The sequence below is a fragment of the Lynx canadensis genome, chromosome A1, assembly GCF_007474595.2.
Source record: "Lynx canadensis isolate LIC74 chromosome A1, mLynCan4.pri.v2, whole genome shotgun sequence".
Lineage (NCBI taxonomy): Eukaryota > Metazoa > Chordata > Mammalia > Carnivora > Felidae > Lynx > Lynx canadensis.
The window spans coordinates 177,111,202-177,134,996 of record NC_044303.2 but is presented as its reverse complement, the minus strand read 5'-3'; the positions used below and the strand labels follow the sequence as shown (position 1 = coordinate 177,134,996).

Sequence of the window (23,795 nt, the reverse complement as noted above, 5' to 3'; positions counted from 1 at the left end):
GAGATAACCAGCATCAGATTGTTATGTATATCCTTTCTGTACTTTTTCTATGCACCCTATACATACATTTCCCACACAGTTAGAATCAAATAATATATTCACTTTTAGATCTTCTTTTGTTCACTTAATGTTATATAATGGGTGTTTTGCCACATTAATAATTGAAAACGATTTTTTAAAATATAGGTTTTCTGGTGATAAAACTTTGTGGTATACATATTTATCGTAGAAGTATTAGTTAACACACCAGTAGGCTACACAAACAGGTCTATGAACCATGGTCTGAACTTGGATGGCTAGTTTATAAAACCTATAGATTTTTACAGGTGGGGTACGGAGTAACATAACAGATTCTCACTAGGGGCTATGGCATGCTTTTTTGAAAAATCATCTTCATTATTATGACTTAATTTTATATTTGGAAAACTAAAGAGAAAGAAATCCTTTTTTCCATGATATAAACTACAGAATGGTAACATTTAACAAATCTTAGCCAGAGGGGGCTGGTTAGAGAAGTTTGAAAAACACTTTTTCTTGCTTTACCTATTATGGTTAATGAGAATATTTTTATCACTAAAACAAGAACTTCACAATACTTTAATGACTGTTTCTTTCTTCTCCTGATTTGTTATTCAGAGTGGTCACCAGTGTCTTTCAGAGACCTCATTCATTCATTTATTCATCCATAAACAGTGAAGGTTCTTTGCCCAGCAATCTGCTAAGCCCTGACAACGTGTTGGTGGACAGGCAAGGGCTCCCATTCTAGTTGGGGAGACAATCAACAAGTAATTTACCAAAGTATAAAGACCTGTATTACCTAAATGAAACACTACTTTTGTTCCTTTTACTTAACTATATAATATGTAGTATCGTGAACATTTTTCCCTATCACTAAAAATATTTCAAAAATATTTTCAGGACTTTGACTTAAAACTCTTAAGTTTTCTGTCCTATAAAATGAGGCCATCTCTTACACATTTCATGTTTGTGCACCACCTAGGCACTGGGCTCCGTGCTGCCTTCTTTCAGAGTCAGCATGTGCTGAAGAGCCAGGGTTCTTGTTGTGGCTCTGCCACAGTTGCTGCGTGACCCTTGGTCACATTCCTTAACCCCTCTGTGCCTCACCTCCCTTCTTTGCTAGATGGCTGGTAATAACGGAACATACCTCACAGGCTGTATGAGGACTGAGATAACACGTGAAAGGAGCTTAAAGTAGCACCTGTCACAAAAGGCCACAAATAAAGAGCAAAAGCATTCACTTTTTCTTGGAGCTTATGTTCTAGTTGGGGAGGCCAACAACACAGGGTTTTCAGATTCTCCAAAACGTGAAAACCTCTGGAATGCGGCAAGGAAGGAGGGAGGAATAAAAAGAGCGAAGAAGGAGGGAGAAAAAAGGGAGGAGGAAAGAAGGGAAAAACGGAGAAAGGGCTGTATCTGCCCATCCCAAAGTCAAAAGGGTTATGCTTAATCAGATTCCGTGCACCTGTGGTTCTTAAGTCAGTACACACGTGAACTAGAAAAGTGAGGGGCTGTGCGGGGTGGGGGAGGGGACCGAGGCCTGTGGGCGGCGGCGGGGGGGGGGGGACTCCCCGCTGACGGCCCGCACCCTCACCGCCCCCCTCTTCCGCCCCGGCGCAGAAAGCGCGTTCGCCGACACGCTGACGCCCGCTGCGCCTCAGCCAGGCCCGCTTCAGCGCCTGCCTGCCGCCCAGCAGCCACGACGCAGCCAACTTCGACAACAACGATGCTCGAGAACAACCAAGTGGTGGCCAAGCTGGGCCACCTGGCGCTGGGCCGCGCCCCGGGCCCGCCGCCCGCCGACGCCTCGGCCGCCGCCATCCCGTGCGGGCCCCGCGAGCGCCCGCGGCCCGCGTCGTCGCCGGCGCTGCTCGAGGCTGACCTGCGCTTCCACGCGACGCGCGGACCCGACGTGAGCCTGTCCGCCGACCGCAAAGTGGCCTGCGCCCGCGGCCCGACGGCGGCCGCACGCTCGTCTTCTCCGAGCAGCCCGCTGCGACCCCGGCGAGAGCCTCTTCGTGGAGGGTGGGCCGCCCGGGGCTGGCGGCGCCCGGCGCGGTAGCCTTCGGCATCACGGTCGTGCGACCCGGCGGGCTCCGGCCCGCCGAGCTGCCGGCCGACCCGACGCGCTGCTCGACCGAAAGGAGTACTGGGTCGTGGCGCGCGCCGGGCCCGTACCGAACGGCGGCGACGCGCTCAGCTTCACGCTGCGGCCCGGCGGCGACGTGCTCCTGGGCGTCAACGGGCGCCCGCGCGGCCGCCTGCTGTGCGTCGACACCACGCAGGCGCTCTGGGCCTTCTTCGCCGTGCGCGGCGGCGCCGCGGGCCAGCTGCGCCTCCTCGGTGAGTTTCCCGACCGACCGCGCGTGCGCGGGGTTTCCCCGGGAGCCCGAGGGTACCGCTGGGCAGCTCTAGCTACTGCAGGGGCCCAGACTGGAGCGTGCATTAGCGCCCTCCTGCCTCCACCTAGTTTCTTGATTCAGTAGGGCGGCCCCGAAATGCGGTTCTGACAGTGCGCCAGGGATGTCCATGTGGCTGCCCTCCCCCCCCCTCCCCCCGCGCCCCAGTCCTCACTCTGCCCCCACCGACCTAAGTTCCCGCTGGGGTCAGGGCCTGGAAGGCTTTATGCAGTGGGTAAATGACCGGTACAATTTTTCTTTCTGTTGTTCTATTATATCACTTACTTGTCTTTTACCTACGTAATGCATATTAAGTGTAGGAGAAAAAGTGAATACAACTATACTTAAAAGGGGATATAAGAATAACACTGCCCACAGAAAATGGAACGGAGGCTTGAGCCATCTTATTTTAAAATGATTCTTGCCTTCATTCATGCCACAAATGGACACCGAGCACCCACCAGCTGTGGGCCAGGCCCTGGGCTCCAGGATGGGGCATGGCAGAGGACAGGACGCAGGCCATGCATAGAAGGAGCTTAGAGACACAGCTGAATGGAGAGCTGCACTGTGTGATGTGTGCCACCGCTGAGGGGCTTTTCTCCCACTTGGTGAAACAGGGGTGGTGGCCAGGGAAGGTCCCAGAGAGCACAGCTCCGTTTTCATGATTTAAGAAGTAGGTCCAAAGGGTAACAGAAACGGTGAACATTTTGTGTTATCTCGTTCAGTTTTGCACTCCTGATGCTTCTATGAAACCAATATCATTATCCCATCTCCAGATAAGAAAATTGAAGCACAAAGAGATTGACTCTCCCAGGCACATAGTTGGTCAGCCATGAAGATGTTGGGCAAATCACAGACCCTCTCTGAGCCTCGATTTCCTTCTGTGTAGGGAGGGAGTAGTTACCTGCATCCTGGCATTGTCATGAGGATGAAATGATGAGGTGCATATAATGCTTTCAGCAGGTGCCTGCCACCTACAGCATGTTTAATAAGTTGTATTAACAATGACTGCTGTTTGCAGGAAGAGGAAGAACGAGGAAACAGTGGTCATCATTTGTTGGTTTAAGGGATGACCATAGTCATCATTTACCCTGAGATGAGTTTGCCTAAGTTCCCACTGGGGCTTTGGCAAGAACTAAGCCTAGAGTCAGTCTTTCTTGCCCTCCTCCCCAGCACCTCTAGAGGAACCACGATGAGCCCGTGAGTGGTCAGGAAGAGAAGTAGAATGGAGGCAACTGCTTTTGGAGGCCAGGGATTTGCCCTCCTGATTTCTACCTGACAGCAGCCCCAGCACTGCATTATCTGTCCATTCATCCTCAGTTAGGGTAAGGGAAGGAACATCTGTCTCACCTAAAAAATAACCCATTATTATCTGAAGAATAGCTATTGCATTCAATAGCTGTGAATGCAAGGAAGAAAACTCATTTGTGTCGAACACTACTAGGCAGAAATCTTGTAGTTGCAAGTGACAAAACCCCACTCAATGTGCCCTGTACCAGAAGGGAAATGTATGGTTACACATACCTCAAAAGTCTGGGAATGCATTGGATGGATTCAGGAACAGCCGGATGTAGGTGTTGAAAGCATGTAATTGGGATCCCATCCCAAAGCTCACTTTCCTCTCTTGGCTTCACTCTCAGGCAGGCTCTACAGTGCCAGGCTTACCTCCCAATGGGTGGGCGCCTTCCTTCCCAACACCTGTAGTGTTTTAGTGAAGGCCTCTTTGACCTTAGTTGGGTTAGGTAGCCTTAACTGAACCATCATTGAGACGCAGGGGTGGGAGATCTTATTGGCCTGGCCTGAATCATGTGAGTGAGGGTGAAGTAAGTGCTTCAAAACAAAATCCTGGTACTGTTTCTGAAATAGACAGGAATGGAGGCCGGGCAGGCAAAGAACAGATGTCCACCACACATGTAGGATTCCATTAGTCCTTAGCAGAACCCTGGGAGGTAACTCTTATCCCCCCATTAGACAGATGGGGAAGGTAAGGTGCAAGAGGAGCCAGGGACTAGCAGAACAGGGCTCACCCCCCCACACACACACTGCCCCTGATGGAGTCTCTTTGGTCTCAGGCACCCTGCAGTCCAGCCCTGCGACCACGTCTCCATCAGGGTCCCTCAGCGGCTCCCAGGATGATAGTGATTCTGATATGGCCTTCAGTGTCAACCAGTCCTCCTCAGCATCTGAGTCATCCCTGGGTAAGGAGGTATAAGCCCTAGAGGGGGTAGGGGCTGGCAGCCGGCCCGGCTCCTTCAGCTGGGCCAGAGCCTTCCTGAGGCTAAGCAAGGATGGCCACCTTCCCCCTTCCTCTTCCCTGCATCCTCTCCTGTCTCAGCTGTACATTCACCTGGAGGGAGGAGAAATTGAGCTCTGGTATCCCAAAGGCTAATGATGGGACTTGCTTCCTGGGGGAAGGAAGGAAGGAATGGAACAAAGCCAGAAGAAAAACCCCAAATTGGTATCTCACAAAATTGTTTCCCCACAAGTTCGGCCATATAAGCGCTGCCTTCCTGGGGTTACCCCAGCAGAGCTCACCTGAGAGCCACATTACTGAGGTCTGTCTTGTTCTCCCTTTCTACAGTGACGGCACCCAGCTCCCCGCTGAGCCCCCCAGTGTCTCCCGTGTTCTCCCCACCAGAGCCGGCAGGCAGCAAGAATGGCGAATGCACAGTGTGCTTTGACGGTGAAGTGGACACAGTCATCTACACGTGTGGACATATGTGCCTATGCCACAGCTGCGGCCTGCGGCTCAAGAGGCAGGCCCGGGCCTGCTGTCCCATCTGCCGGAGGCCCATCAAGGATGTCATTAAGATCTACAGGCCGTAGCCTGGCCTGCCAGTGGGCCTTGGCCAGAGCAAGGTCACCTTTCTGAAGGCCCCTGGGCCAGGCAACCACCATGGCCGCCAAGGAATCCAAGGGCAGTGGCCATCCCGTCTGCCACTCTCCAATAGTGGGCAAGGCGTGACAGTCATGGAGATGAGGCCCTGGGGGTCTGAGCCCAGGCAAGGGCTGCTTCTGGCTCAAAAGTGCTTTGCCCCCAAAAAGGCCGTCCCAAGAGCAAGCTCAGGAACTGCCTAGCAGACCACCCTGTCCCTCGGTGACCTCTCAGCTGGGAAGCAGCATTCTCTGTGCAATGCTTTTTGCTGGGGTTGGGCTGAGTGTGTGTGAGAGAGGGTGAGGGGAGGGAGTGGACAGAGAAGAGAGGGAATGTGTGAGAGAATGAGTGAGAGAGAACGCATAGGTATTTATCCAGGGATCCTGGCTCTAGGAGGTTATTTAACACTAAGGAATGTGCAATCCAGAGCCCAGACGGTAGCGTGACTAGAAATTGTTCACTTTCTGGGGCTGTCACATCAGCTGGTTTTGAATGTATGAAGCCTGCACCTAAACAGAACTCCCTTGGATGGTATAGAAAAGGGACACTCAGATTTTCTAAAGGAAGGCAAAAATAGCTCATTGTTTACAGCTCCAAAGCAGCAACGCCTTGGGGGGGAAGGTGGGTGGAGAACATAAAAGAACAATTTGCTTTTTTAGTTTCTTCCTCAGTCCTGGAGGGGAGTTTTGATGGGTGCTACGGCCCACTGAGAGTTCTGGGTGGTGTCATCCCCAGAAGCCTTTTCACCCTCTTCACCCCCTTCACCCCGGACAGCCTAATAATAAGCACAGTGCACCTTGACTTGGTCCCTAGATGCTTTTCACCTGGTCCACCCCTTTCTGTCACCAAGGAGAAGACAAGCAGCAGGTTCTCTTTGCCTGGGGGAGGGGAAGAATCCTGGAGGCAGAGGACTCACCTGGAATTGGAAAGGCCACTCCATCTCCCAGACAGCTCTCCACATTTCCTTCTGTGACTCCCCGGGCCTGGCATTCACCAGCAGCTGTTGGCATCACCAGGGCAACCTGCTGGTGAAGTGGGAGGAGGAAAAGACTTGCAACCAGTTCTGACTCTCAGCTTCTCTTTTGCTGCTGATTACTAAGATGTTAATTGACCATTAAGATGTTAACTAATAGCTTAGATATTGAAATGCTGACATCCAGACTCTTCCCCCTTCCCAGGACTCTTTGCAGGCATTTCCCCTGTCCCCCTGCCCTCCTCACCCTGCCTAGGCCCATCTCTGCAGACTCCCAGACCATCTCTGGGCTGATGGGCCGGCCCGGGGCCTCTCTTCCCTTTTTGTCCCCAGTTCTGGGCCCAACCTCTGCCCGGTCTTGTGCTGTATCTTTCAGGAAGCCCCTGGGCGTCTCTGATTCTCAGTTACCGATCCGTCCAAGATGAAGCCCAGTACCTGCCCACTGCAGAACCTCTGGGAGGCCCAGTATAACATGTAAAAAGTCCAAGACACCCTGCAAAGAATGGGTATCATTTTTATCACAATTCCTAATCTGTTCATCTGCTGAACAGATGATGGCTGGGAAAGAACATCCAGAGAGTTTTTGCATTCATATGACACATGTTTGCTGGGGCTCTGGGGACCCAGAGCCCACCCCAGTTGGGCCCTTGTCAAATCAAATCCTATAAGCCCAGGTGGTCTTCGTGATGCTCTAGGTCTTGGGCCCCCTACTTCTCTGCCCGGAAGTGGTCATAGTGTTCTGACCTGATCTCAACTTCAGAACGCCCACTCTTACTCCTGCAAGAACCCCTAATTGGTTATTTTCCCCCTAGTGAGTCTGGGAAACATGCCCACATTTTACTTTTGTGATGAAAGTTTTGGGGGAGCTACTGGAACCCCAGAGTTTGCCAGTATAAGAGCTGGGGAGGCTAGGCAGCACTCAATGCCCAGCTGAATTTGGCCTGCAGGAGCCTTCCATTTCCCATGGGTGATGTGGGCACAGGCCATGTGGGAGAGGACTCATGACCTCCCCTACGGGACTGGTTCTCCAGGCAGCAGTGCCCCTGACTGGATTGAGCCATTCACAAGCTCTGGTGGTCTCAGAAGCTAGCAGGAGGCAGCTTGTCTTTCCTGCCACTTGCCTTTCCTGACTATCTCCCCTGGGTTCCAGCCAGGGTCATGTACAGCCACCGTCAGGAAACCAGTGACCAAGGGCCTGGACCTGAGGTGGAGCAGGCCATGCTCCTGGTGACCTGTTACCTGGAACAAAAGGAGAGCTAGTGGCCTGTTTAACTTGCTCTGCAGCTGCTATAAATAGACTCCCTGTTTCCAAGAGGAATTAAGGGGGTGTTTATCTTCTAAAAACCAGACATTTCCTGATGCTCTAAACTGTTTTATTCAGTGCTATAAAGGAACTAGCTGCTCACATGGCCCTCACATGGCAGAAGAAAGAGGAAAGGGAACCCCACTTTTTTCTTTCACATCGTTATGTGCCTCGGCATTGGGCGAGCGAGGCATCTTCATGCGTTAATTCTGTGAGGCAGGTCTTGTTACCCCATTGAGGCGTATCGAAAACACCACTGATTATAAAATACACCATTTTATGTACTGCTAAGGGGAAAAAAAAGGCTGCCAATTCTAACTGCAAGATGTCACAGCTATACAATTCATTCTAATCAGAGACTTGAAATGTGGAAAAACTGTGCAACTTAGGACTGATGAAACGCAGGGTTGTGCCCACCTGATGGATAAGGGAGCCAAGGCCCTATGAATGAAGTGACTTAGGATCAAACTCACTAGGTGGCGGGGCTGGGACTCAAACATAGGAGTATCTGGTGCTGACTCCCACACTCTCCACTGCCTGGCCCCAGCCCCCGAAAGCTTGAGACTGCCTTGAGTTTTCTTTTTTGAAACTTCTCTGGGCAGTTCCTGGGGAGAGCCCGGGCACCCGCACCTGTATGGAGAGTTCCAGCTCTAGGCTGTGGTTGCTCTGCCACCCATACTCTGGAAGGACGTGTGTCCCTCCTTTCAGGCTCATCTTCCCACTGCCCACCTTTTCCTGGCAGAGCTGAGCTCCGTGAGGTCCCGGGTCCAACCTGAAGGCCTCCTTTTGTTACACAAGAGCACACACATGAGGCAGCTTGGGGGAGCAAACGAGCGCCTTGTTCTGCCACCTTCCTGGGCCTCAGCACCACCACCCCCTCAAGCAGGGATTCCAGGGGTAAGAAGGGGGAGACCAGAAGACACTCGTTTGTTGTGGTCTTGTGCCTATTTTGAGCCATCAGAGAAGCTGGGCCATTTCCAAGTCAAAACAACCTCCTTTTCTAGTCATTCCCAGAACTGGGAGTCTTCTGGGATTTAGCCTCACAGGGCAGCTGCTCCCCTAAGTGCAGCAACACTTTGCTCAACACCCACCCATCAGCATGGCCTCTTCTGGACACGGTGTTGGGAATTGGGACTAAAGACAAAGCCTGCAGGAAGCAGATTGTCCAGAGCAGGAGATGGACAGATGTGTAAACTTTTATTTGATCCCTCTGGTGTTGGGGCCTATACTAGCACGTAGCAGGTACTCATTAAGGGTTACTGAAGGAATCAGAAATCAAGTTATGAGTGCTCAGGGGGTTGGTAAAACATCACACTCACACACGCACACGCACACACAGTCATTCAACAAACATCTGCTGAGCGCCTACCAGGTGTGGGGTGCTGGGAATGAAGAGCTGAGAGGATAGCCCTAGCTCTACCTTCAGAAGGAGAGGCATTAACAGGATAAGACACTGGGGACAGAATCCTTTGGGGTTTCTTGGCCATTCTGTTGCCTTTGGGGATTTATCCTGGTGAGTGCCCACGACTGCTCTCCTGACCCAGAACCTCCTGCATGCTTCCAGAAGCCTCCTCCGCATTAGAAATGCCAGGCACCTTGCAGTCAGTGAGCTGCCGCCAAAATGGCCTTGGGCAGAACCCTCAAAGGTTCCACTGCTTGAGGATTACCTTCAAGTCCCACCAGGGGGACATGTGGGGAGAGGCCTACCTGCTCCTTTCAGGCGGGACGGGATGCTGGAATCAATCCCCGAGTCCCCAGACAACCCCGTCAGTTCCAGTTGAGAATGGGCTTGCACAAAATCTTGGAGAATGAGAGGCAATAACCTCCCCCTGCTCGATCCCATCTCTGCCCCAGTTTTGGCAGAGGGACGCCCGCTCAGGAACACGTGGCCTCCTGGCATTTCTCAGTATTTAACTGTGTGTCTTTTCCAAGCCCTAATGAAATGATTTGTACAACAATCTGTCTGTGCCTTATGAAAGTGTCTGTGCACTTTTTATCCTTTTTAAAAGCAACGTTAAAAAGTGGGCAAGGGACTAGCATACATGGTAGTGTTCTAGAAATATGTGCTAATCACTTAAACCCTTCTGCATTATGTTTTTGATGTAGGAGTGATAAAGTGTACGTCTCTCATCCCATCCCCCCACTACCTGTGTACAGACCTTTTTAAAAATGTCTCTTATTCTTATTTTTCTGATTCAATACTGTGACTTCTCCAATACAATCTAATCTTTGGGAATCTGTAATAAAGGTTTTAAAACTTGGGGGTGTGGTTGGGGAAGGGTTTGCACTGGTCCCGTGTGTTGTGCTTTGCCTGTTGTGTGTTTTGGTTTTTGTCTATTTTTATCTGTTTTATATTAACATAATTTTTCTGTTTAAAAAACAAATACAACTTTGGCTTGTTAAAAAAGAAAGTTTCATCAGTACTCAATTTTAAAATTTTTTTTTTCAACGTTTATTTATTTTGGGGACAGAGAGAGACAGAGCATGAATGGGGGAGGGGGCAGAGAGAGAGGGAGACACAGAATCGGAAACAGGCTCCAGGCTCTGAGCCATCAGCCCAGAGCCTGACGCGGGGCTCGAACTCACGGACCGCGAGATCGTGACCTGGCTGAAGTCGGACGCTTAACCGGCTGCGCCACCCAGGCGCCCCTGTACTCAATTTTAAAAATCACAACTGCACATACCGTTGGGGAGTGAAGGTGAGGGATACAAAGCATTGCCAACCTTGAGGAAACATCTTGCACAACGCCCATAGAGTCCTGAAAATGTTTGATCCTTTTGCCACCTAATTTTGTGAAAATATCACAAGGAAAGAATTCTAATCAAGGATAAGCTCTGTATGTAAAGATACTCATTGCAGCAGTATTTATAATGATAAAAAATTACATAAGCCACCCTAACTTCCAACAGCCAGAGTGACCTCGCCAGAACTCTTGGTTGCAAGTGACAGAAACCAAACTCGAACTGGTTTAAAGGGATTAAAAAGCTCAGCTAACTCAAAGTCCGGTATCACGAACCCAAGAACCCACTTCAGGTACAACTGGATCCAGAATCTAAAACGCCGGAGCAGGTCTCTACCCCTTCTCGCCCCGCCCTCCAGAGCCACTCTCAGGCAGGCTCTCGACGCAGTCCATATCCTCCCCTCCGTGGACCCACCTGGGTCACGTGTCCCTTCCTGAGCCAATCACAGAGGCCAGGGAAATACAGCGGTCTGATTGGCCACCTAGGACATGCGCTCAACTCCCTAGCTGCTACCCTAGAACTGAATTGGGAATCGCAGTCTCCGTGGGAAATTTGCACAGTGAGGACTGAGTGTGGGGCAGGCAGGAACAACCCAGCTTTTCTCTGAGAAACGTTGAACGAACCATGATATACATGTGGGTCCAGTTACTAGTATACATGTGAAGCTAGACAGCCTCGTCCTCACCATGACATTGGGCAAGACACTTAAGGTCTCTGTGCCTCAGTTTCCTTATCTGCAAAGCAAGAATAAGAAGAGCTCCTGATTTGAGGATGGGTGTGAGTTATTGAGATCACGCTGGTGATATGCTAGGCACAGCATCTGGCACTCGGCAAGGAGTTTATAACACGGAAACGTGTTATGTCAAAATATGGTGGGAAAATCAAGATATAAAGTTGTGCATACACTCTGATCTCATGGAATTAAAAACAACAACCAACAGCCCCCAAACCTGACTGTGCATTGGAATGACCAACAGGAAAGAAACAAAATCTCCAGGGGGGCTGTGTCTGGATAGTGGTATTATTTGACTTTCCCCCACCGCGTTTTCTAAATTTTCTCTAACGACGAATTATGACTTTTCATTTAAACTTGTTACCCGGGAAAATGATCTCCCTTCTCTGCAAAAAAACCAATGAAAACAGCTAGCCCTTGCTGGAATTCTTCAGGAATTCCCAGGCTGATTGTCTGGAGTTTGAGATCCAAATTTAGTCACAGTGGAGATAAAGGCCTGCAAGCTTCCAGTGGAGGCCAGTCCAGGCTGACCAGTTCGGTTGGGCTTCCTCCAGGCGGGGCTGCAGGGCCCAGATTTCTGGAGGTGGAGCCTTGCAGTGATATCAGGATTGGGGCATGTGGGGGGGGGGGGGGGGGGGGGGGAGGGAGAAGGTGGAGCTGCCCAGACCTGCTTTTCCCGGCTTGCCAAAACAGCCTGGGTTGGTGACACTGAGTTTTGGGAGCAATGGGGTAAGAGAAATTAAGTTGCATTTCTGAAGCAGAAGAAACCAGGATGTTCGTACTTCTCTCAATGGATCTTCACAACAATGTCGGTCTCCTCTCATTTTATTGGCGAGGGAACCAGGGTCCCTCCAAGGTGAAAGAAGGATTGGACCCTAGGTGGGCCCGTTCCAGAGCTAAGGCAAAATGTGCCTCTGAAAGATCTCACCCATTTCTACTAGGCCAGGGGACATTTTCATAGGTGCCGTCAAGATTTCTTTTTAATAAAGGGGGGGAAAGGCCATACTAATCTAGACTTGGGGTTGTAAGAGACTGAAACTCAACTCAAGAAGGACATCTTGGGGCGCCTGGGTGGCTGGGTCGGTTGAGCGTCCGGCTTGGGCTCAGATCACGATCTCACAGCTCGTGAGTTCGAGCCCCACGTCAGGCTCTGTGCTGACAGCTCAGGACCTGGAGCCTGCTTCAGATTCTGTGTCTCCCTCTCTCTCTCTGCCCCTAACCCACTCGTATCCTGTCTCTGTCTCTCTCAAAAATAAATAAACATTTTTTTTAATTTTTTTAAAAAGGCATCTTAAGAAACAATTCACACAACTAAACAGGTCAACTCCTGGCTTCAGGAATGGCTGGATCTAGGTGTCCACATGATATCATCAGGCATCTGCCTCTGTCTCAGTTCTGCTTTCCTCTGAGTTGACATCACTCTCAGGCAGGCTCTCCCTTTGTGAACCAAGATGGTCTCCAGTGGCTCCTCACTCATATCATACCAGCTTAGTGACCCTTTAAAAACCTTTCAGGAAAAGTCCCGGGGTGTCTTTCTTTTGACCCCTTGAATCAAAAGCCCAACCCCTAAGTCACTTTCTGTCACATAGGCACGCTTGACACAAAACCAAGTATGACATGACCCTTGCCCTCAAAGACCAACCAATCCAGAGGGGAACACTCATAAACAGAGTGCTCAGACCCGTGTGGTTCTGAGGCTGCCAGGACAGATCAAATTCAAGACATAAAGGCTGTAGATCATTCAGGGATATAATTTAAACATCCTTCTTTCTCCTGGCTCTTCAGGCTTTCACTGATGCCTGGGTCATGCTTCCTGGCACATCATATTTCTCTAAGGTTTCAATGTACGAAGCCTGTGCCCTGACCCTCACCACCACCTGACCGTTGCCATCCTGCCGCCTGAAGCACAGCCAGCCTCAGAAGAGTTCTGTACGGAGACTTTTCTTTCCCCCTTTCCCTGGGTTCCTGCGGACAAGCAATCCTCCACAGGGATAATATCATCTGATTAGCACATACTATGTGGTGAGGACTTCCATTACATCTCTGAATCCTCACGACAGCTCTTCGAAGTATCACTACTTCCATCTTGTAGGAGGGGAAACCAAGACTTCAGATTAGGCAACTTCATGCCATTCCATGTGGCCTCTCAAAGACAAAAGGATTTCGTCTCTTTCTTTTTGTTCTTAGTTCCCAGGATCGAGACCCAGTGGTTTCCAGGGACAAAGGGTCCCGGAACATAGGCACTGTGATTTCATTGATCCCACAAACCACCCGTGAGGTAGATATTATAGTCCCATTTTACAGACAAGGGGAAAGAGGCTCAGAGAGGGCAGTGACCTGCCCCAAATCACACAGGTGTGAGCTGTGGAGTCAGAATTTGACCAGGTCTGACGCTTTCCACAGCATCACTGTTTGTGGGTAAATTGTCAGAAGGAGGCTGTGGGGGGAAGGAGTAAGAGGAGAGGGAGGAGAAAAGAGATGAAAGGTTGGGAGAGGGGGGGAGGGAATCAGGCTGTGCGTCTAGAAGGACAAAGAGAGAAAGCCACCCATCAGGGTCCTGGACTTACATAATGACCATTAGTCTAACTCCAGGGCCAGGGAATCTTCCCCTCTCCCTTCAGGCTCAATTCTCCTGGCTCTTGGAAGCTGGTTTTGGCTCCCACACAAGGACGTGGAAAACATGACTATTCCAGGCATCCACAATAGGAACAGAGCCCCGACCTTGGCTGTTAAATGCACCCAGGGGAAGCTTCCAGAAGCCCAGGGGCCGCTACATCAATACAAAGTGCCTGGGGCAGCCTAGTCTTCTGTCCTCAGCCCTCTCCCCTCCTGGCTGGGGCCTGCCCAGGTGGAAACCTTTCTTCCTGGGTAGAGAGCCTCAGACTGCCCTCTCCTGCCTCTTCCCAGCTGCCAGGGGAAAGGCTTTAGCCATCCTCTGAGGAATCCAAAGGGCCTGCCTCGGAGCCCGCAGGACAGGCCTGAGTTCATGTCCACACTCTGCCCCAACAAGCAAGGCCACTTGGCCTCCCCAAGGGGCCTCCAGAGGTGCTGTTCATCCCAAAGCTTGTGTGGATGTGGCCCCTGGAGTTGTGCAATGAGGAGCTACCTCCCGTAGGTCTCACTTCCCTGCCTCTAGGTGGGGCCTGCAGGACTACCCCCTCAAGCCCGCAGAGGGAGGAAGAGCGGCTGATTGTGGCAGAAAGAAAATGTCCCCTGGGGACCTTCGCCCAGGGAGGCAACATCCTGGCATCCAGCTTGGAGCAGCTGTTTCCAGTGTGTTGGTGCCTAACAGGGAGGTGGGGTGGAGGTGAGGGGATGAGGTACAGCACAGAAGACAGGCGAGCCTGGAGTCCAGGACTGCCTCTTCTGTGGGATCACGAGCAAGTCACTGACCCTGTCTAAGCCTCAGTTTCTGGATCTCTGAGTTGAGAGGATCTCAGCCCCCTCGTGGCTTGTCAAGATGAACCAACTGAGTCAGAAAGTGACTGGCACTTAGGGGGTGCTCAGTAATGGTGGTTATTGTTGTTACCAGTGTTAGAGGCCATTTTGCTTCCTCATCCCATTACCCGCCCCCACCCCGGCTGGGTGTTCCTTCAGGTCCTGTACTGCCTCAGGAGTTGGCCCCGCGACACTGTCAGCAGCATCTACAGGTGACCAGCACAGGGTCTACCAAATAGTAGAACCGTGGTATTTATATCCCCTGCCCCCAGGGTGCAATTTCTGGCGTTAGCACACCTCCTTCCCACAAGGAATGAAAGCAAGGGGCAATCAGATGGCGGGGGCTTGCCAGGCCCCTGAGCTTGCCCCGGCCCCTCGCCCCTTGCTTGTTTTGGCTCCCCATCAAGAATGCTGGCCCAGGCCTGGGAGGCTGACTGACCTCGGACTCCAGAGGGAAAGTCACACTTTTGCTCAACTCCCAGGAGCAGCCCTACATTCCAGGAGGGGCGTGGGAAGGGCCAGGCCTTGCCCTAGCTAAGCTGAGTGGGGAGCTGCCTGCAGCCTGGCCACGCTCATAGCCTCAGCACTGACCATGCCCACCTCCATACCCCCCAGGGAGATCTGCCCCACGAGGGAGGATTGGAGGAAGGGGGTGGGGCATACAGGATGCCCCTTGCCACCCCAGGACAGAAGTGTAAGAAATTTCCCGGTGCGATGTCTCTGGCCTTCCCCATCCCCCCCCCCCCCCCCCCCCCCCCCCCCCCGTCCCCCTTGCTAGCTAACGCTCTTCTCCCTTTTCTGGCGCCACCTCCCCCCACCCCCAACCTTCAAAAAAAAAAAAAAAAAAAAAAGAACCCTCTCCATTATTCTGAGCAATTCTAATCTTCCTTCAGTTTCTGCCCTCTCTGAGAGATGGTCCCAGGTAGTCCCAGGGCTATCTAGATTTGACTCTAGGGCCATCCCTCCTGGCCAAGTCTTTCTTTCCACTCTGAGAGGGGTTCAGTTGGAGTCGTTCTTAACAGAGGCCAGGCTACTGAACAAGGCTTCCCTGAGGAGGTCACACGAGAACTGGGCCTTGGGGGGTGGATAGCAGTCGGCCAGCAGAGACCGGCCCAAGCACACTCTGCAGAAGGGAGCTGCCCCAACACAGAGGATTCAGGGCAGTTGTGCTGGAAAAGCAGACCAGGGCCTCGGGCAGAGGTCCCCAGGAGACATTTTCCTTCTGCTACAACCAGCCTCTTTTCCCCCAAGAAGGTTCCCAGGACTCTGCTGGGTAGTGACCCCTAGGCAGGCTTACTCCGGAGCCCCAGATAGGGCACAGGGCAGTGGAGTTGCCTGGGCAGAGGGTCAGGAAGCAGGATGATCTTGTGAGGGCCCCATTCCATTGGAACTAACTTTTCCCTATTCTCACCTTAAGGCCCAAGTCCCCAGGTCCAGAGAAGAAGGCTCTCTGGGCTCCTCCCTGGGAGGGTCTGGCAGTTTCTTTGCAGAAGATGGAGCACTGTCGCCCTCTAGTGGTCTTGGGAGAGGGCGCAAAGACTTGAGGAGAAAGAAACTGCCGGACAGGCCGTCAAGGTTCAAGCGCTGGTTAAGCCTGCTGTCCTCACCCCACCTTTAGCAGATCCTTGAGATGTCACCAGATGACCTGAGAATCCAGACTCCTGCAAATGGCCTTGTGGATCCAGGTAAGCTTGAGGAGGACAAGCTAGGGTGACACTGGGGCGCGGCTGAGGTTACATCAGAGCCTGTGGTTGGGCTGAAGCTTTGGTGGGGACGGACTGGGGCTGGGACCCTGACAAGTTTCTCCCCCAGACCCTGCAGTCCTAGGAGGGTGCTAGCTGGCCCCTAACTCTGGTCCGCATCTCAGGCCACTGAGCTGACTGGCCCAGTCTAAGCCCTACACAAAACCGTGTGTCAGGCACACTGAAATTAAACAAGTAGGGGGAAATGCAGTAAAAAGGAACCCTCAAGACATTATGCTAAGTGAAATAAGCCAGTCACAAAAGACAACTACCATACGATTCCACTTACATACAGTCTCTAGAGCAGTCAAATTCATAGAGAGAGAAAGCTGAATGGAAGCTACTGGGGGCCGAGGGAGGGGGCAGTTAGAGTTTAACGGGCACAGAGTTTCTGTCTGGGAAGATGAAAAATGTTCAGGAGATGGATGGTCGTGATGGCTGCACAATGAAGATGTACTTCATGCCACAAACCTGTACAACTCAAAAATGGTTAAGATGGTAAATTTTACGTAATGCGTGTTTTACCATAATTTTTTTTTTAATTGGAAAAAAATCCTCAAATATAGAAGAGGAATGGAGGTACTGCTAAAACTTCCTCTGTGGCCATCGGGGGGTGACTCCCATACACTTGTGTCCCAGTCTGCTGGGGCCACCATACAATATGACAGACTGGGGGGCTTAAACAACAGAAACGTATCCTCTCACAGTTCTGGAGGCTGCAAGTCCAAAGTTAGGGTGCTGGCAGGGCGGGTGGGTGGTAACTCTCTTCCTGCCTTGGCAACGTGTCCTGGCATGGCCTTACCACCGTGCACACGCAGAGCGAGTGATCTCAGGTGTCGAGTGATCTCAGGTGTCTCTTCTTCTTGTGAGGACGGCAGTCCTACTGGATGAGCTCCCCCTTATGACCTCATTTAACCTTAATTATCTCCCCGAAGGCCCCATTTCCAAATGCAGTCACACTAAGGGATCAGGATTTCAACATACGAATCCTGGAAATATCGTTATTATTGTTTAATGCAGGAAGGGGCTGGAGAGTGGGAAAAGAGATCTGACAAGGCAAGGCGGCCGTCTAGAGAGTTGGCCAAGGAGAGCCCAGTCCAGGGAGCAAGTTTATCTAACACCACACGCTCTCTGCTTCACCAAACTTGCCACCAGGGAGTGGGGCAGAAATGGATGTTGATGTTACAAGAGAGGGGCCAGGGTAAACCCAGGACAATGTGGGCACCCTGATTTAGACTGAGAGAATCAAGGGAAGTTTCTGGGAGGAGGCAACTCCTGAGGAGCATCTTGAAGGGGGAGTAGATGGTCTCTGGGTGGAGCAGAAAAAGAAAGGTTTTCTAGGTAGCTGGAACAGTGGGTGCAAAGGTCCTGAGGCAGCTTAATTCTGGCCTCGGTGACTCATTAGGCTAATAATAACAACAACAACAAAAGTATATCAAGGAGCTGGTTTGGAGAGGATATATTCTCCACCTTGAGGATAGCTTTTGAATATTTCTTTTTAAATAATCCTTGCTATTTTCCCTTCTTCCTTTACATAAAATAGAAAACACCGAAGCCCTGATTCACCTGTTAAGCACCTCCCCAGAGCGGCAGTTGCAAAACTGATAAATTGCAAAACTGCCCAACTACTGCTAAGCAGTTAAGTCAGATTAAATCAGGACAGTGAGTCTGCAAGGGCTGTTTATCATTCTCTACTGGTTTGCAAGGGAAAAGGGAGTTGTGTTCTGAGTGGGGGCTGAGATGTGGCCTCTGTTAACTCCATGACCCCAACAAAGTGATTGGTACTTGTTACCCTTGGTTTCTATAGTAACATAATAGTCATGCAATAGCCCCAAACCACCTAGACCTCTCACTGCAGGATCTGGGAAGAGTGAAACTGTGAACCCCCCCCCCCCCCGGTGGCCTCCAAGAACCCACTCACCTCTAATAGAGAGAACAGTAACCCTATCAGGCTCAGGCCACCCCCTCCTTCATAGAGAAAAGAGAGAGGATATGTGGGTCCACCCCAATTCTGCCCCTCTGTTGTCCCCCTACAGTTCCCACCCTCATCACTCCCACTGTGCACTTTGGGGCACTCTGTGCCCCAGCCAGAGTAAGCCACCTTTACAAAAGTGGAAGGCTCTTACTTAGGTTTTAAATATTAACTGAGTCTCCCTGGCCCCTGGCACTTCCCTCCCTTACCTGGGACCTCTCCTCCCCTCCCCTCCCCTCCCCTCCATACTCACTGGAAAGATGTCACAGGGCGAAAAGCAGATGGGGTGCAAGCGGTCAGCATGTAACAGATGCTCTAGGACCAGTCTGGGTCACTGTGTGGACGGCTCCTGAGTCCTAAGCCCACCCCCCATCCACATCTTGGCATGATACCAGCCCCTGCCACTTGGCCATGACTTTGGGGGAAAGGGATAGCACCCCAGTGGAATGGGGGTCTCAAAACAGAAATGAAGTTGTGAGGAAAATAAGCTCATTTCATGCTCGCCTGGGTTTACGGATTGGGATTCATGCCCACTGTATACATGCTTCCCTCCCCCATTGGAATGGTCCCCCCGCCCCCACTCCACGCGCATCCACTCACACACATTGCACCTGGGTCATGCCTATTCGCCTGCTCTCCATTCAAACCTCACAGTTTCCACGTGACCTGCCCCAGAAAGCCTTCCCTGGCAGACCCCACCCCTCCCCCCTGCACTGCCAGGCTGGGTTAATCTGTACTAATTTGCTGATGTCTCTGCCTCCTTTGGTGAACCATTAGCTCCTCAAGGGCAGGGATGGGATCGAATCCACTCTTGTATCCCTGGTGCCCAGAGCGGTGCCCACCTCTTCGTAGGCACCCCCAGATGTCTCTCCACTTTAAAGACATGACTACCCGCTGGGTGAGGAAGACGGACGGGGCGAAGGGGTCCAAGAGGGAGTTATTTCTGATAGCTGCCGAGATTGGCTTCCCTCAGACTGGACCTGGTGGACCTTTATAAGGTTGATCACCCTCAAGAAACCACATAGAGGGGCGCCTGGGTGGCTCAGTCGGTTGAGCGTCCGACTTCGGCTCAGGTCACGATCTCGCGGTCCGTGAGTTCGAACCCCGCGTCGGGCTCTGGGCTGATGGCTCGGAGCCTGGGGCCTGCTTCTGATTCTGTGTCTCCCTCTCTCTCTACCCCTCCCCCGTTCATGCTCTGTCTCTGTCTCAAAAATAAATAAATGTTAAAAAAAATTAAAAATAAATTAAAAAAAAAAAAAGAAAGAAACCACATAGAATGTTGCTAAGCCTTCTGCCATCTCCACCTGAATCAGCAGCAGGGAAAAGAGATCTCTCCTTCCAGAGTGCACGGCCCTCCCTGTTTTCTACCTGTTAACTCTTCATTCAATAAACTTTTACTGAGCCTCCCCACATCCCAGGTGTAAACGGCCCTTTACTTCCTTATGCTTTTCACGTCCATGATATACCCTTTGATCCATTCCACTCTGGTTGCTGACTTGGGACAGTTATTATTTTTTCTGGTCTAGGCTTCATTCCCCTTCTTTTGGAAACAGCACCTCAATTTTCCTGGGGGGGGGGGAAATCCCACCCAGTCCCACCCCTGTGGATCCCGCCAGCTGGTCTCATTCCCTTGGCTGAGAGCTATGCACTCGGCCTGGCCAATCAGCGCTTGCCACCTCCTCCTGACCCCGCCCCCCCACCTCCTCCATCATCCACACAGCAGCTGCAGGGACTTTCTCGAAACATTAACCAAATTATAGAATCCCTCTGCTTAAAATCCTCCAAAGAGTCTGCCATCCAGCCCAAAGTTCCTCACCAGGGCCCGCAAGGCCTTGCCACGTCGAGGTTTCAGCGTAAATGTCACTTACTTAGAAATACCCTTCAAGACCACACTCTGCAGATGTCTGTTTCAGCACATGTTGTTCAGAGCATTTATCACCTTTTGTCGGCTTGCTTTCTCTCTCACCCCATCGGATGCTGGGCGGAAGCAGAGACGGGTCTATCTTCCTCACTTTTTATCCCCAGCACCTGGCACACAGTAAGAGCTCAATCGATCTTTGGAGAAGCTGTGGGCAATGACCTGGGGCTGGGGAGAGGCCAGGCAGATGTGCCCGGCCACCGCAGGGGTCCAGGGCAAAAATGGCGGTGGTCTGCACTCCGGAGGTTGGCAGGCCAGATTTGGCAGGTGTCTACGATGAGGGAAGGTGGTAGGTTTGGTGGTGGGAATGTGCACTTTGCCCCTAGAGACCTCTTTTACTCCATGAAGAATGAGCTGAGATCATCAGCTGCGAGGAAAGAAGTTGGGCTTAAGACAGCTAGGAGGAAACTGTGTTCTCAGAACTGGACAGAAAACCTAGAGAACCATGGGAGGATTGCAAGGCAGCAGTGTCTGAGGACGACAGGGTCCCTAGAGTGCAGTGGGGTCAGGCGGCCGAGGGGCAGAGGAAGAGAAGGGAGGTGGGGGGTGGTGACGCTCAGGGCCTGGGTGAGCCACTCCCGCGAGCCTCCAAGTCCCCCCACGTGAGGTCCCGTCTTCTGTGAATTAGGGGGCATCCAGGGGGGTGGCAGATGGCAGCCGCGAGGTGGGAGAGACGGCAGTGTAGCCAGATGACAGAATCTCAAGGAGAGGGGGGGGACCTGCTGGGAATCTACAGATCCATCCCATCCCCGGCCCCCCGGGAACCTGGTGGAAGTGTGGAAACGTATGAGCGTGTCCTCAGGGGCAGCCTGGCTCCGGTGCAGGGAGAAGAGGAAGCAACTGCTCAGAGCAGCAGCCCCTGATCTCAGATAGAACAGAAGGGGGGCTGGGAGGTGCGTGAGTGTGCACATGAGTGCCTGTGTCCAGTGTGAGTGCAGGAGCATATGTGAAGGGGCATTAGTGTGAGCATGTGCGAATATGTGGGGGGGGGGGTGAGTGTGAGTGTGCAACTATGTGGTGGGAGTGATGTGTGTGTGTATGGGTGGTGTAAGGATGTGCTGAGTGCAGGCATGAAAGTGTGTGTGCACGTTAGTGAGCAAGTGCGTGTGAATATATGGGTAGCTGAGTGTCCCTGCGCGTGAGAGTGAATGTGTTTGCGGGCGTGAGATTCTGGGAGTGTTGAGTATGTGAATGCGGGTGGGTGAGTGTGAGGTGTGCAAGAGAGGGTTGGTGTGTGGGTGGGTGAGTGGAGGCGGGAGTGTGTGTTGTGCGAGCGACAGAGAGGGGGCAGGGGGGGAAGGAGAGAGAAGAGGGGGGTGGGCAGGATCGGGCCAGCTGAGGGGTTTTACTGGTGTTACAGGCCCCAGTGAAAGTCTGGAAGCAGAAGGAAGGCCCGGAAGGCTGGGAGGGAGGGCTGGGGGGCATGGCGGGGTCACCGAGGGTCTGCCAGGGAGATGGGCAGTCACCCTGCTCAGCTCCTGTGGCCCTGAGGCTCCCTCAGCTGAGTGGTGGCTTCTAGGCCAATTATTGCCGTTTTCTGAATTGCTACCATGTATTTTTATCAGCAATTCTAAGAATGGAACAGTATTCCGTTGATTGGATGATCCACAATTTATTCACCTTCCCCCCCCCCTTTTTTTTTTTATTTTAGAGAGAGCACAAGTGAAGAAGAGTGGCAGAGGAAGGGAGAGAGAGAATCCTAAGCAGGCTCCACACACAGCACAGAGCCCACCGCAGGGTTCGATCCCACCACCCCAGGATCATGACCTGAGCGCATATCAAGGAGTTGGAAGCTTAACTGACTGAGCCACCCAGGCGCCTCCATCGTTCCCTTATTAATTAATAAACATGTTAATTGTATGCAAAATTTCCCAGTTATTAACAGCACTATGATGCAGTCCTTGAAGCTCTTTTTGCTCATCTCACAATTTCTATAGAAGAAATTCCTTAAAGAGGAAAGTTAAGTCAAAAAATATGCAAAGATCTAAGGCTTTAGACTTCTGCTGCCAAATGCTCTCCAAAAACACTGAAACAATTTACAACTTCCCTGGCAACGTGGGAATATCTACTTCCCTATAACCTAACTCTGGGTATGATTTACTTTTCATCTTCAATCCGTGGGATACTTTCAATATAAGGCATCTCACTGATGTTGCAGTTACCGTTTCTTATTATTGGCAACCACTACATTTTATTGTTTGAGTATTGCCTATCTTATTGTGAATTGCTTTTCCTTGTCCTTTGCTGATTTTTTAACAAGAGTTATTGCCACATCGTAAGAATGCTAGTAAAAACGACGATCTTTTGTTGGCCAGATATGTTGAAAGTATTTCTCCTACTTTATGATTTGACTTTCAATTTTATTTGGATGTTTCATAGGTAAAGAGAAAAATTATAATTTGTTAGCCAAAGCTATCAATGCTTTCCTTTGTTTTTTTGCCTTTGGTGTGAATCTTTAAAATAACTTTTCAATCCAAAGATTATATAAGTATCCACCTGTTATTTTCTAGGACATTTATGTGGTTTTAAGAAACATTTGGGTAATAGAGTCATCTAGAATTTATTTCGCTTAAACTCTTGAAGCACACGTCTCGGGGTGCCTGGGTGGCTCAGTCGGTTAAGCGTCTGACTTGGGCTCAGGTCATGATCTCGCGGTTTGTGAGTTTGAGCCCGGCACCTGGCTCTGTGCTGACAGCTCGGAGCCTGGAGCCTGCTTCAGATTCTGTGTCTCCCCCTCTCTCTGCTCCTCCCCGGCTCACGCTCTGTGTCTCTCTATCTCTCAATAATAAATAAACATTAAAAAAAAATCTTGAAGTACACATCTAACTTTACCTTTCAAGGTGACTGTTACACGCCCTCCTTCCCAATGCTCCCTCTGCTGCCTCTCACCACTTGCCCAGTAACCATTTACTGAGCACTTACTGTATACCATCCCCATCCTTGCCTCTGCTTGGGAGTTATCTGGGAACCTGCCTGGGGGGCCCCAGGAAGGCAGAATCTCCATTTATGGACCTCAAGTTACCTTAGTTTCTTCTCTAAAGGCTCTCTCTCCAAACACAGTCCCATTCTGAGGTACTCGGGGTTAGGACTCCCCCTATGAATCTGTGAGAGAGGGGCACAGTTCAGCACATACGTGAGATCTGTTCTCAAAAAGGAGAGAATACTGAGAAAAGTGGAAGCAATATTCAAAGGGATAGTGGCTAAAAATGTTACAAAGGTTATGAAAGACCTCCAGACACAGTTTTAAGAAATGCTAACAGGGGCGCCTGGGTGGCGCAGTCAGTTAAGCGTCCGACTTCAGCCAGGTCACGATCTTGCGGTCCGTGAGTTCGAGCCCCGCGTCAGGCTCTGGGCTGATGTCTCGGAGCCTGGAGCCTGTTTCCGATTCTGTGTCTCCCTCTCTCTCTGCCCCTCCCCCGTTCATGCTCTGTCTCTCTCTGTCCCAAAAATAAATAAACGTTGAAAAAAAAAATGCTAACAACCTCCAAGCTAACCAAATCCAAATAAAAACTCACCAAGCACATGTTAGAAAAATAACCCGAAGGGGCGCCTGGGTGGCTCAGTCGGTTAGGCGTCCAACTTCGGCTGGGGTCATAATCTTACGGTTTGTGAGTTCGAGCCCCGCATCAGACTCCGAGCTGACAGCTCAGAGTCTGGAGCCTGCCTTAGTTTCTGTGTCTCC

The 23,795-nt window shown here is 51.2% G+C and overlaps 1 protein-coding gene across 1 annotated transcript in view; it reads left to right on the top strand.

Moving 5' to 3' along the window:
• Nucleotides 1-9,964, top strand: part of NEURL1B (neuralized E3 ubiquitin protein ligase 1B) — a 39,647-nt gene extending 29,683 nt beyond the window's left edge. The window contains 7 exon segments of the mRNA XM_032593985.1: nt 1,639-1,670; nt 1,672-1,746; nt 1,748-1,961; nt 1,964-2,134; nt 2,137-2,361; nt 4,490-4,615; nt 4,999-9,964. Coding sequence (XP_032449876.1) covers nt 1,639-1,670; nt 1,672-1,746; nt 1,748-1,961; nt 1,964-2,134; nt 2,137-2,361; nt 4,490-4,615; nt 4,999-5,243 — 1,088 coding nt within the window. The 3' untranslated portion in view covers nt 5,244-9,964.
• The last annotated feature ends 13,831 nt before the right edge of the window (nt 9,965-23,795 follow it).